The sequence below is a fragment of the Tetrao urogallus genome (genome assembly GCF_951394365.1).
Source record: "Tetrao urogallus genome assembly, chromosome: 1".
NCBI classification, from domain to species: domain Eukaryota; kingdom Metazoa; phylum Chordata; class Aves; order Galliformes; family Phasianidae; genus Tetrao; species Tetrao urogallus.
In genome coordinates, this window is record NC_136813.1 from 30,017,845 (window position 1) to 30,030,375 (window position 12,531).

At 39.7% G+C, this 12,531-nt stretch overlaps 1 protein-coding gene across 2 annotated transcripts in view; it reads right to left on the bottom strand.

The window, feature by feature from the left end:
* DGKH (diacylglycerol kinase eta) overlaps nucleotides 1-12,531 on the bottom strand; it is a gene marked incomplete at both ends in the record, with an annotated part of 145,115 nt that overhangs the window by 53,199 nt on the left and 79,385 nt on the right. For both annotated transcript variants that reach the window (XM_079548220.1, XM_079548221.1), the window contains one exon: nucleotides 218-322. In XM_079548220.1, coding sequence (XP_079404346.1) covers nucleotides 218-322 — 105 coding nt within the window. The remainder of the gene's footprint in view (nucleotides 1-217; nucleotides 323-12,531) is intronic.

The window sequence follows — 12,531 nt, forward strand, 5'->3', positions numbered from 1 at the left end:
AGCGACAAGTTTTTTCACAAGGATACTTAGCTCGCTCTACCTCCAAACTTCTAGACAAAAGTATCACAAGAATCCCGTAGCAAGCTCTTAATGTGAAGCTTTATCCTGACACTACATAGACTTTTCACACCAAGAAAGGTGAGCTACTCTAGCTCTGTGTCCTGTTGCTTGATCTGTTCAGCTGGAGCAGGTAGCACCAACAGGGAGCTCAACTTACCTCATAGTGTTCCCGGGACTGTACGGACTTCAGAGAGCTTATCCAGTCCTCCATTTCTTTTCTGTTCTCAGCACACAGTATCAGCCTCCTAAACGGAGTGATTATCTGAAAAAGATTGGCATTCTGGTGATTCCAGATGGCAAAACCCATGACAGAATACAGTACCTAATGCAACATTTTCCATGAGATGATGCAAAAGGAAGACACACCCCAGACCACAAGACGTTCAGCACTTAACAGTAATATTTTCGTTACTACTCTACCAATCACAAAAGAGTTTGTTTTTCCTTCTGCAGTTCCTAAGCTTCTCATCAGGCTTCAATATAGGCTTTTACAACGTCTATTGATCGTGTCTCCTTCTCAGCTCTTTGTGCACTGGTGCTTAAGTACTCAAACAGAAGGTACTGAAACCAATAAAAGAACTGTTCTAGAAATCAGTAATTGATTAAGATTGCAATCCTAGTTTATAACAGTTACAGAAACTGCAAGATCCAGTCAAATTATGGGACACCAAACAAATAAATACATACTTAAAAACCAAAAGCCCGGAAGACTTAAAACAACAACAATAAAAGCTTTGATTGTACTTCCCAACATCAAATATTGACAATAAACTCACACAGTTTTACACATACGAACAGTTAAACCAGAACTTTATATATAAAGTCTAGGAAGACATACAAATCTCTATAGAGAGACACAGAGAACAAATGCAAACATCTGAAATCAAATCCTACAATCCTACTGGAGCAGTCGAATAAATTCCTGGAGCAAGTTGATGCTGAAGAGATTTCAGTGGTCTGGCTTTAGATACTAGAATTCTGAAAATGCTCTATCTAGGAGGTTTATTCAAAGCAGAAGCTGTTTCTTCCTTTCCCTCACCAGTAGGAAAATAATTAAAATACCAGCAAGGCATCAGAAACTATCATCAGCAAACTCCCACTGAAATTATTTTCAGCATTGCACAAAAATAGATTAAGCAGTTACTTTCACAGCAAAGAATTTAAAACAAAACAGGTACACAAAATTAGAGGAAAGTTATTTGTAGTTGGCTTTTTTTTTTTTTTTTTTCTTTTTTGGTAGGATGTCTGAAAAAATTAAGTGTAATCTCTATCACACCTAAACCCACTGCATAGCACCTACAACCTACACTTGCAAATTACTTAAATAAAACAAAGAAAGGACCACCAAAAAATGCCATCCCTCAGCGCTGCTTGAAATGCTACAGGCTATGGATAATAACATTTGCACAACATTAGCAAGCACTCACCTACATCTGCATTTACTTACCCAGTGTCTGCTGCAAATAGTCTCTAGCCTTGATTTGTTCTATCCACTTCTTCATTAAACTGAGCTGCACTTAACGTATCTCAGAGGCAATGCAACTGAAGTGCAGCAAGCTGCAAGTCACATGGAATAGAGGCAAAACCCTTTGGGTTTGCTTTCTTTTCCTCTTTTTTTTTTTTTAAACGTATATACTTCAAATGGAAGGGAATAGTTTCTCCGTTTTCTATTTCGTTCAATCTTGCTTAAGCTTTTTAATAAGGTTTATTAGTAGCTATCTGTGACTCTTCCTAAAGAACAGTTAATGCAAAGAGCAATGCTTCTCTCATTAGTTTGGAGCCAAACAGACGCTTTATTACTTCAAAATGTTTTTCTAGGCCAGGTCATCAAATGAAGCCCAGAAAAGCCATTAAATCATAATATAACCCTGGCTCCAACAACAATCAGCATTCTTCAGGAATTTCCAGGTTTCAGCAGACTCAGAAATCTTATTTGCGCAAATTCAGCCACCAGATTATTTCTTATTATCTAGCACGACATTATACACAGATTAAGCAGGGAAAAAGCCCACCCAAAATGCTGTGTTTCAAATCTGTTCCCATTCCTAGTTCAACCGTGTAACCAGGTGTTGCAGAATGCCATTAAGCAACAACAACTGCATTGATTACCGAAGACTACTGAAAATCTTGATATTTTCAAGTAACATCTATTTATGCTGCTCTTGTCTTTAGCAGTATCAATTGTGGAAATCCCCTAGGTACTCCCTCACTCTCCTCTCCCAAAATCAAGACCTCAGTTCAGTTTCTCACAAAGAATTATCTGCTGCCAGCTGAGATCAGAGCATCGTAGAATCATAGAATGGCCTGGGCTGGAAGGGACCTCAAGGACCTGGACAGTGTACTCCAGATGGGGCCTCACAAGGGCAGAGTAGAGAAAGATAATCACTTCCCTGTCCCTGATGGTTACCCCTACCAAGATGCCCTCTGGTAATCCAAAGCATCAGCAGAGGGCTGGTAAATATGACAGAAGACAACAGCACCTGCAGAAACAACTACAAAGGAGTCTGGTGGGCACACAAATGTCCTGGCTACAAAATTATGGCACCAAACATCACTAATTAATGCATACAAACAACAGAAATTCCTACATCCCAAGTTCTTATTAATTATCCACTCCGAGTACTTCAAGATCCAAAGAGTTAAATTATATACTGATGGTCACATGAATGATCAGTGCTACAAAAACAAAGTTGGAAGGTACGTATATGTACTCATTTGCATGATTATTAATCTATATATTCTCTTTACATGTTTCTAGCAACAAACTTCAAGAAAGAATATGACACATGAAAGAAGACAAAATGCATTATATGCTAAAATACTGGCAAGATTGGGTGGCAGAGAGAGAGAAGCCACAATATGCTCTCATTATTTATTAGGTACAAATGTTGCTCTGAAAGTAACGCCTCTTACTTACTTCTTTGGAAACTACAACAAAGAGCTCAAGAACACTTTGATAGAGCAAATTCTCATTTACAAAACAGTTTTTCAACACAGTTACCACCAGAAGCTATGCATTCTCTCCAGCAATGAACAAGAGCCTAAATGCCGTGCTCGTAACAATCTGCACCAGTGGAGATGATCACTGTTGCTGTTGCCACTGCTGAAATGCACCACCCACCACCTCACTCTGCTCACATCCACTGTTCAGTTTCCATAAATGTTGACTGAGGGTCGATAAATGTCAGTGTGTGTCATGTTTTTTTCACATGGAGGAATTCATAGACACTACCTTTGTTTCATACGTACTTCCACATCAGACACCATTCTGTCAGACTGCCCCTCTGCTACTATCTGTCACACAGCAACAGAATGGAACAAGATACTGGTGGGAAGGTTCAGCTTCTATTACCATACCACCAACATCTGCCTCTGTTGTCATGGGCCAATAAGAAAACAGGAGGCATTACGTTCAGAGCAGCTCTCATAATTTACACAGTATGAGAACTCAAGGAACTAAGGAAATGATTATCAAGCAAAAAGTGGTCATTGGGTTTTTTTTGTAACTCGTCGCTAAGACTTGGAAAGTATTTCCAAAGGCTGTGTAGGAGACTGAGGTATTAATGTCTAAAAAGGTATCTAACAATTTCATCAAGAACAGATGTGTCATGTACTGTAAAACACAACATCTCCAGTCCTTCAACTTAGGAAGTCTATAAAGTCCAAAAATTACTAAGTATTATGAAGTTATGAAAGAGGAAAAATTACTGTATATGTCCTGCTTCTTAAACTCCTTTCATGAACAACTGCTACTGCTGTTATAGCACTCTGATTCAGTAGTTTTATGTGCTTTACAATGACTCAGTATCTTACTTGTCCTAAACTCAGAATGATTTCATAGATCATCTTATTTGCATTTATACAGAAGACATTCTTATAAATGCTCATGGAACGCTATAATAAATTAACCTCAGTAGGATGTTTGGAGTGCATTTATTCCACAGAATTAAAGACAGTTAAACCTGCATGCAGGCATAATCAAAATTAAAATGGTTATAATTGTTTCTAAAGTTAATTTGTGACCATGTAAACTTGGTAATCTCATTTTATTGCAGGCAGCCGTATTCATACTCCTGTTATCTTGTATCCTTTCTTCTATTACATATACCACGTTTTTCATGATTAATATTCACTGCCCCAAATATTATTATTTATAGATCATTCCTATAATATTTTTAATATTATATATATATATTATATAATCAGAGAAAAGAAGAATTTGTATAGTACAATGGCAAAGGAAGTACCACAGAAACCACTGGAAGATCACAGGAGGAACAAAATAATAAAAAAAATTCTTAAATCTTGGGGGAAGTACAGTGCTAATGGTTCACATGCTGACAAAGCAGCAGACAAATCAAGAAGAATGAAGACAGACAAAAGGCTTTAAAATAAGCAGATTTAATTTAGAAGATTAAGTTGCTTTGAAAATTTTCACCCTTGTCAGGTAGCCAGGAAGAAGTCATTCCTGGTTTGGGGAGAGAAAATTACCAAAGCCAGATTCTTCAGTATATTGTAAAGTAATGAAATTGAAGTAGTGGGAATAAAAAACACGTTTAATGCAGAAGGTATAGGGAAAGAGAGAGGGTGTACAGTCTGAAAAGCCAAAGGGAAACAATACAAATCCTGAAATATCAGAAGGAATAAAGAATGTCTGTATAGAAAGAAAAATGGCCCACTGTTGTGACAACATTACTGTTCTGTTCAGAAAAATAAGGGTTTTTTTCACTGGGAATAAAGGGCAGATGAAGAAGACATTTCTCAGACAGTAACCATACAGGACTTGCAATAAATTTGGATTTTCTGACATAATGAAACAAAGATAATTTGGCTTCTAAAAAAAGTATGCATTCTCATACATATATATATATATATACATATATATACATATATATATATGTATATATATATATACACATATATATACATATATATATACACATATATATATATACATATATATACATACATATATATATATATATATATATATACACACAACTAGAAATTGTTGGTGAAAATGACAAGTTTTGCACCATTACTGCAACTTTTACTTCAAAGACCACTTATAAGGAAAAAGCCCAATACTCAAAAAGAAATAAAGTTACCATTAAATTCACTGCAGATTTGAAATAACCTTTTGCTCTCAAGAGGGATAACTTTACCAATAACACTCTTGTGTCTTCAACCCCATGGGCTTATATTTGGGGAATGACTGTTTATGAGGGTGGACAGTGATAGGACAATGGGGAATGGTTTTAAACTTAGACAGGGGAGGTTTAGGTTAGATATTAGGAGGAAGTTTTTCACCCAGAGGGTGGTGATGCACTGGAACAGGTTGCCCAAGGAGGTTGTGGATGCCCCATCCCTGGAGGCATTCAAGGCCAGGCTGGATGTGGCTCTGGGCAGCCTGCTCTGGTGGTTGGCGACCCTGCACATAGCAGGGGGATTGAAATTAGATGATCTTTAAGGTCCCTTTCTATGATTATATTCCAGGCCATTCTATGATTCTATGATTTAAGACTTGCGAAATGAAATCATATAGAACCAGAGTTCAGACAGAGCACATTTCCAAAACTTTGAAATTTTTCATATCAGCAGTATTTCAGAATACACAGGTCCCACAGTTTGGCGGCTACAGTTGTGGGTGCTTTTATATGAAAGTCCTATACACTACAAAGAGCGGGCTAATTTAGGCAGGCAACACAGCTTTGAATTCATTACTGCCACACAGAACAAAGAGACTGCTATAAACATCTCCCTTGCACATGCACGAGTTAAGACACTTAATTTCTCTTCCAAACAATAACTCTTCATCTTACCATCAAGTCAAAGAAAGATCAGTCAAATATAAATTAACGTAAGGGTGTTCTAAGTAAGTATTCTTAGAATAAGGACTACAGTACTTACTGATAGATACATCAATTAATACTGATACGGAGCACTGTCTGGAATACTTCTATGTTTTCAAAAAGAAAACAGGAGTGCCATATTACAAAATCACTGCTGTCAACAGTGCAGTAAAATGGCAACTCTTGTGGATCTTCTGAAATACACCTCCTCTGCTTCCCTTCTCATTATAACTATATTTTTAAAAAACAAGTCCTTACATTTTATTTGTGCATGTGTGAATGTCCCTGAAGTCACAAATTCACCTTTAAAAAGTGCATTAATTATTTGGGAAAACTAGTATTTCACAAGTGCTGAACAACACTGTAATCTGCTATCCAAAAACCAAGCCAAAACAGCAATTCAAAGAAAATGCACACATTACATTTCCTAATCAAGAAAATAATGGTCCGCATCTCGGCAGCAATTGCAAAGTACCCTCCTTCCTGCAACATGATATTTGCATTAAAGCACCTTGTGCTGCTCTGAATTATTATCAAGCATTAGACTAATAGCACTTTCTATAACAGGTCTTGAATGGGCTTAGTAATGTAGAAACATCACTTAGAACAAGAAGCAGGTGGGGGAATAGTTTTCCTCTTCTTCGAACAGATATAATAAAAATATCTTTCTGGAACTAATGAAGAGAAGGCAATTTAACCAAGAGGGCACACCCACACCTTTCCACTCAAGGACAGCACGTAATGATTGCTTTGTGACTTCTCTGTCCTACAAACTGTTGGGGAGTGAGTTCTGGGAAATACCACTGTGTCAGGACAATGATTCCTTCCTGCTCACTGTCTGCCCCTCCATTTCTCCTGTGAGGAGCTGACCTTGTTTAGCTTGGAGAAGAGAAGGCTCCAGGGAGACCTCATTGTGTCCTTCCAGTACTTGAAGGGAGCAGATAAACAGGAGGGGGTATGACTGTTTGTGAGGGTGCATACTGATAGGATGAGGGGGAATGGTTTTAAATTAAGACAGGGGAGGTTTAGGTTAGATATTAGGAGGAAGTTTTTCATCCAGAGGGTGGTGATGCACTGGAACAGGTTGCCCAAGGAGGTTGTGGATGCCCCATATCACAGAATCACAGGAATCACAGAATGGCCAGGGTTGGAAGGAACCTCAAGTATTATGAGTCTCCAACCCCCCTGCCACATGCAGGGCCACCAGCCTCCCCATTTCATACTAGACCAGGCTGCCCAGAGTCCCATCCAATCTGGCCTTGAACACCTCCAGGGATGAACGGGGCATCCACAACCTCTCTAGGCAGCCTGTTCCAGCATCTCACCACTCTCTGTAAAGAATTGCCCCCTGACATCCAACCTAAATCTCCCTTCCCTCAACTTAAAACCATTTCCCCTTGTTCTGCAGTTGTTAACCCTTTCAAAGAGTTGATTTCCCTCCTATTTGTAGGGTCCCTTTCGGTATTGAAATGCTGCAGTGAGGTCACCCCACAGCCTTCTTTTCTCCAGGCTGAACAAGCCCAGCTTTCTCAGCCTGTCTTCATAGGGGAGGTGCTCCAGTCCCCTGATCATCTTCGTTCTCTATCCCTGGAGGCATTCAAGGCCAGGCTGGATGTGGCTCTGGGCAGCCTGCTCTGGTGGTTGGCGACCCTGCACACAGCAGGGGGGCTGAAACTAGATGATCATTGTGGTCCTTTTCAACCCAGGCCATTCTATGATTCTATGATTATGATTTCCCTATCCTCATAGAAATAAGGACCATGTCACATTCACATGGGCCTTGTAGGATGAATAAATGCATCTCTGTCTTAGGTGCTAGGGGTAGGCTGCTAGGGTTATTGATGCATGTCAATCTACAACAGCTTGTCTGCAAACATCCCAATGATAACAGTTGGGCAGCTTTCTGCCCAACTTTCAATTCCTTTGGGTTAAGGATACTAAATTAATGATACAGTGCTACATACCAAATGCGTAGTAGGTACTTTACAGCGAATTGTCAGTATTATTTTATGAGATGAGCCAAGCCAGGCAAAAGTACAAATTACCAAACAGAAAGAGCTGAGCATTTAAAAGCAAGGTGAGTAATGAATGGCTATTATATTTGCTTAAGTACAATACAGAATTTGTAATCAGATCAATTATCTGTCTATTCCTCTAAAAAAAAAAGTTGCTTCCCTCTTTTTGCTGGTCTTCTCCTATTTTAATTGTTCCCAATCTCACCAGTAATGAACCAATGTGTGGTTTCAGACCCCACAGTTAGAAATCCTAGGAGGGGAAAGAAAAGATACCATGCAGCATCTCCCACACCATAACCAAAAGGCAGGACAAACACGGATAGCCTCACCAGCTTCATTTTGCAGAATAATCTAGCCCAAGTAATTTAGGTGGCTTTGCTTGACCACATCCCCAGCAAAAATGAATAGGAGCACATCCCCACGCAAAAAAAAAAACCATCCAGGCAGGTGAAGGACAAGCAGGTGACAAAGACTGGTTAATATGCATTCACCAAAAGGAAGTCATGCTTGACAAACCTGACAACCTTCTATGATGAAATGATTGTCTTGGTGGATGAGGAGAAAGATGTTTTGGTATTTCTCCAACTTGACCTCAGTAAGGCTTTAGGCACTATCCCATAAGCTGCTCGTATGGAAGTTGATGAAGTTAGGATTGTAAATACGGGCTGGATAAACACACAGTGAAGCTGACTGTAAACAGGATGAATGTCTCTGTCTGTGTCGCAGAGTTTAGCTAGAGGCCAATAACTAGCAATGCACCACAGGGGGTAAGTACTGGGTTCGGTCCTGTTTAATATCTTAATTAATGATCTAGATGATGGGGCATAGTATACCCTCAGCAAGTTTGTAGATGACAGAAAACTGAGAGTAGTGGCCAATGCACCAGAAGGCTGACATCCAGAGGGACTGTGACAAATGACAGAAATGGACTGATGGGGAACCACACAGACTAGGAGTGCAAAAACCTGCATCTGAGGATAAATAACTTTCGGCATCAGTATATGTTGGGGACTGCCCAGCTGGAAAACAGCTTTGCAGAAAAGAACCATGATTCAGCAACATGCCCTTGTAGCAAAGCATCCAGCACAACGCTGGGCTGCATTAGGTAGAGTATCACCAGCAGGTCAAAAGAGATGATCCTTCCTCTCTACTCCCAGTACAAGAGAGACTTGAACATGCTGGAAGGAGTCCAACAGAGGACCATGGAGATGATGAAGGGCCTGGAGCACCTCTCCTGCAAGAGAGAAAGAGAGAAAGAGAGGCCAAGAAAGCAGGAGCTGCTCTGCTGGAGAAGAAGAGACTCAGAGGGATCTCATCAATGTCCATCAAGACCTGAAGGAAGGTGCCAAGATGACAGAGCCAGGCTTTGTTCAGTGGTGCCCAGTATCAGGATATGAGACAATGGGCACAGACTGGAGCAGAAAAGGATCCATCCAAACATCAGCAAACTGTGTTTTTGACTAGAATTGACAAGAATTGGCACAGGTTGCCCAGAGATGTTGTGTAGTTTCTCTTCTTGGAGACATTAAAAAGCCATCTGGACACAGTCCTCAACAGTCAGATCTGCATGGCTCTGCTGAAGAAAGGGGGTTGGACCAGATGGCCTTCAGAGCTCTCTTCCAAGCTCAGCCATTCAGTGATTCTGTGAAAACAGAATCCAGGTATATCGAGAACTCCAGCTGCAACAAAGAACAATAAAGCTGTAGACTGGGAACAACTCTATATAATCCAAGGTCTGCACATTTCTTTAAATTTCATATATAAAGTTTTGATTTGTATGTCAGCATGCTGTGCTCTTAGTGCCTGCTTCACAAGCTCATTACACAACAGCAGATGGGACGGCTTCAGTGCTTAAAGGAAAACACTGAGTTATGCATTCAATGGCATTAGGTGCAAAGTTACATAAAATAGAAGAGCAGCTATTTTCTTCTTCTGTAATACCAGATTCCTGTTTAAACATAATCCAGCTGTTTAAAGTTAAGGATATTTGCTCAGGAGAAGCAGGAAATTTATTCAGTTTACACCAACAGCACTGTTTATGAAACTGTTTTGTATACAAGAACTGCACCAAAGGATACTTTTTAAGGTTTCTTCAGGTGTTTTACTTAATTCTAAAGCAAAGAGAGAAAGATAAAACAGAACAGTGAAGTGCAAAACTGCAGGAAGAATGAAAGCTGGCAATCCTCTTTCGCTAATTCCTGGAGCACTGCTTGCTCTCCAGACACACCCGTTACACTGGTGTCACACTATGAGTTCAGAGAAGGAAATAAAAGGAATCTTCAATTTATTTGGTCATTTTGTTGTGTTTCAAAAACAATAATAGTAATAATAACAATAAAACTCTTAGAAAACTAAAGGAAGAAAATGAAACTTGCATTTCCTTGACCTACTTAAGAAAAACTTCTGCTTAAAATCAAAATTGTGGAAAACCAGCTCCAGGTAAACACAACCAGAACCAAAATATACAACACAGACCACAATGTTCACATTTTAATGACCCCATTTTTTCTCTTCTGAAAATTGTTCAGCTTTATTGTAATAGTTCAACCCCAAGTGATTTATCTATGGATTTTAGCTTCATAGCTGAAATGCTTTATTGCTTTTTCATAATGAAATATAAAGCTTCAACGTTTCCAGACACTCCAGGGAAAGGGAGACAGTGCATCATTCAGAAATAAGGAGTTTAAAACTTGAAAGTCACACCCAAAGCTTTCCAAAGAGCTCTCAGCTTCATTACTTCTTGTCACTGTTAGAGGCTGGGAGAAAATGAGCAAATGCTAAGTGGAGGAAAGAATCTAAGTGCATTGCAACTGCACACTAATTGCTTTTGTCTCTCCTTTTTTTTTTTTTTTTTCCTACAGCATAATTAATTTGCTATATCAGTATTTGTTTTGTTTCTAAGCTGCCTGAACACAGAAAAAAAAAATGGACTAGAAAATTGAACAAAATGGAATAAAAAGCACTTTCCCTCTGTTTCTGTGGTTTGAATATTGCTTAGGCTGGGAGCATCAAAAAGCCTTCTGTCATTTAGAGGCCAATCAGTATCTGTATGGAACAGCAGATAGCTCACAACTGGGGAAAAGCTGAATCCACCCAAATAGCAGTCCACTCAAGGCTGAGTCACATGGGGAAGGCCAACAGCACAGGAACCTGAACTGTTTCCAGCCGTTCTGCCCCTCCCTGAGATATCAAGAGGATCTGAGATATTTAGGGATGTTACTGCAGGACTTTTGTTTACCTTGCTCTAAACTGCAAATGGGGCAGAATAGGCGAATGTCTGCATGTGCCATCCATGTCTTGAAGCTGTGGTGTGCACTTTCCCTTCTGATGACACCAAGTGCAGCGTTTAAAATGCAGTGTTGCTGGGAAGGGGATTCAGCTTAAGCAAAAGCACTTTAAATAAAGGCACCTTCAAAAGTGTTTGAGCTCCCATCACCAGTGTGTGCTGTTAAGACATTGTAACTGAACTTGAACTCAAAGGAAACGTAAGTTTGCCCAAACCCAGGAAACTGTTATGCAACTATTACTATTTATTTTAAATTATTATGCAACTGACATGGGAGGATACAATGAAGATGAAGCCAGGCTCTTTTCAATGGTTCCCAGCATTAGGAAAAGCACTGACACAGGCTGCCCAGAAGTATGGCATCTCCTCCTTGGGGATCTCTCAGAGCCACCTGGACGTGGTCCTGGGCACCCTGCTCTGGGTGCCCCTGCTGGGGCAGGGGATGGAAGAGAGGAAACCAGAGAGCCCTGCCAGCCTCATCCGTGCTGGGGTTCTGAGTTGAGGCTGTCCAAGGAGTGTTCATACAAGACTGAATTTACTAAGGTTAACGTGTAAACTATTTGAAATCTGTGGTTTAGGTAAGTTTATCAAGAAGCAGAAATATGTTTCAAACACAGATTCATTCTTACCAAACACGTTTTTCACAAAGAAATAAAATTTCAGATAGATGTACTCCAGAGTATTCCTACAGAGAGAAGTTCAAAGGTTAATCATCTAGCTAAGAACAAGGCAGCAATACAGAATTGATTCAATTCTTCACATCTTAAAAGCACTGAGTGCAGTAACCTTAAATCTCATTACTATGGAAACTCTCCAGCCAGATCCAGAAAAGGAAGCAAACAGACAATGACAGCAACAGAGGGAAGTCAACTGGAAGGACAACATGTCCCATCACTGGAAGTGTCCAAAGTCATGTTGGATGCAATTTTAATCGAATTGATCTATTGAAAGATGTCTCTGCCCACATCAGGGGGCTGGACTGGATAATCTTTAAAGGCTGCTTACAATATGAACCACTTCGTGATTCGAGTTGTGAGTTGATTTCACTTAACTACACAAAAATAACAACTACAATAACAACAACAACAACAACAAAAAGAAAAAGAGAAGCAGTAGAAAGAACAGAAAAGGTCAACACACCCTTTAGGTCATTGGACAGAAGAAAAAGCCTAAAAAAGTTACTGAGGTAGAATACTGTCTGAAAGAGGCTTGAGGCTATTATCAAAGAAACAATCTAATGTTCATTGAGACTGAGCTGCAGCAAATTGAGTTTTGTAAGCAATAAGGACAGCATCAGAGACATAACTCCACTGTCATC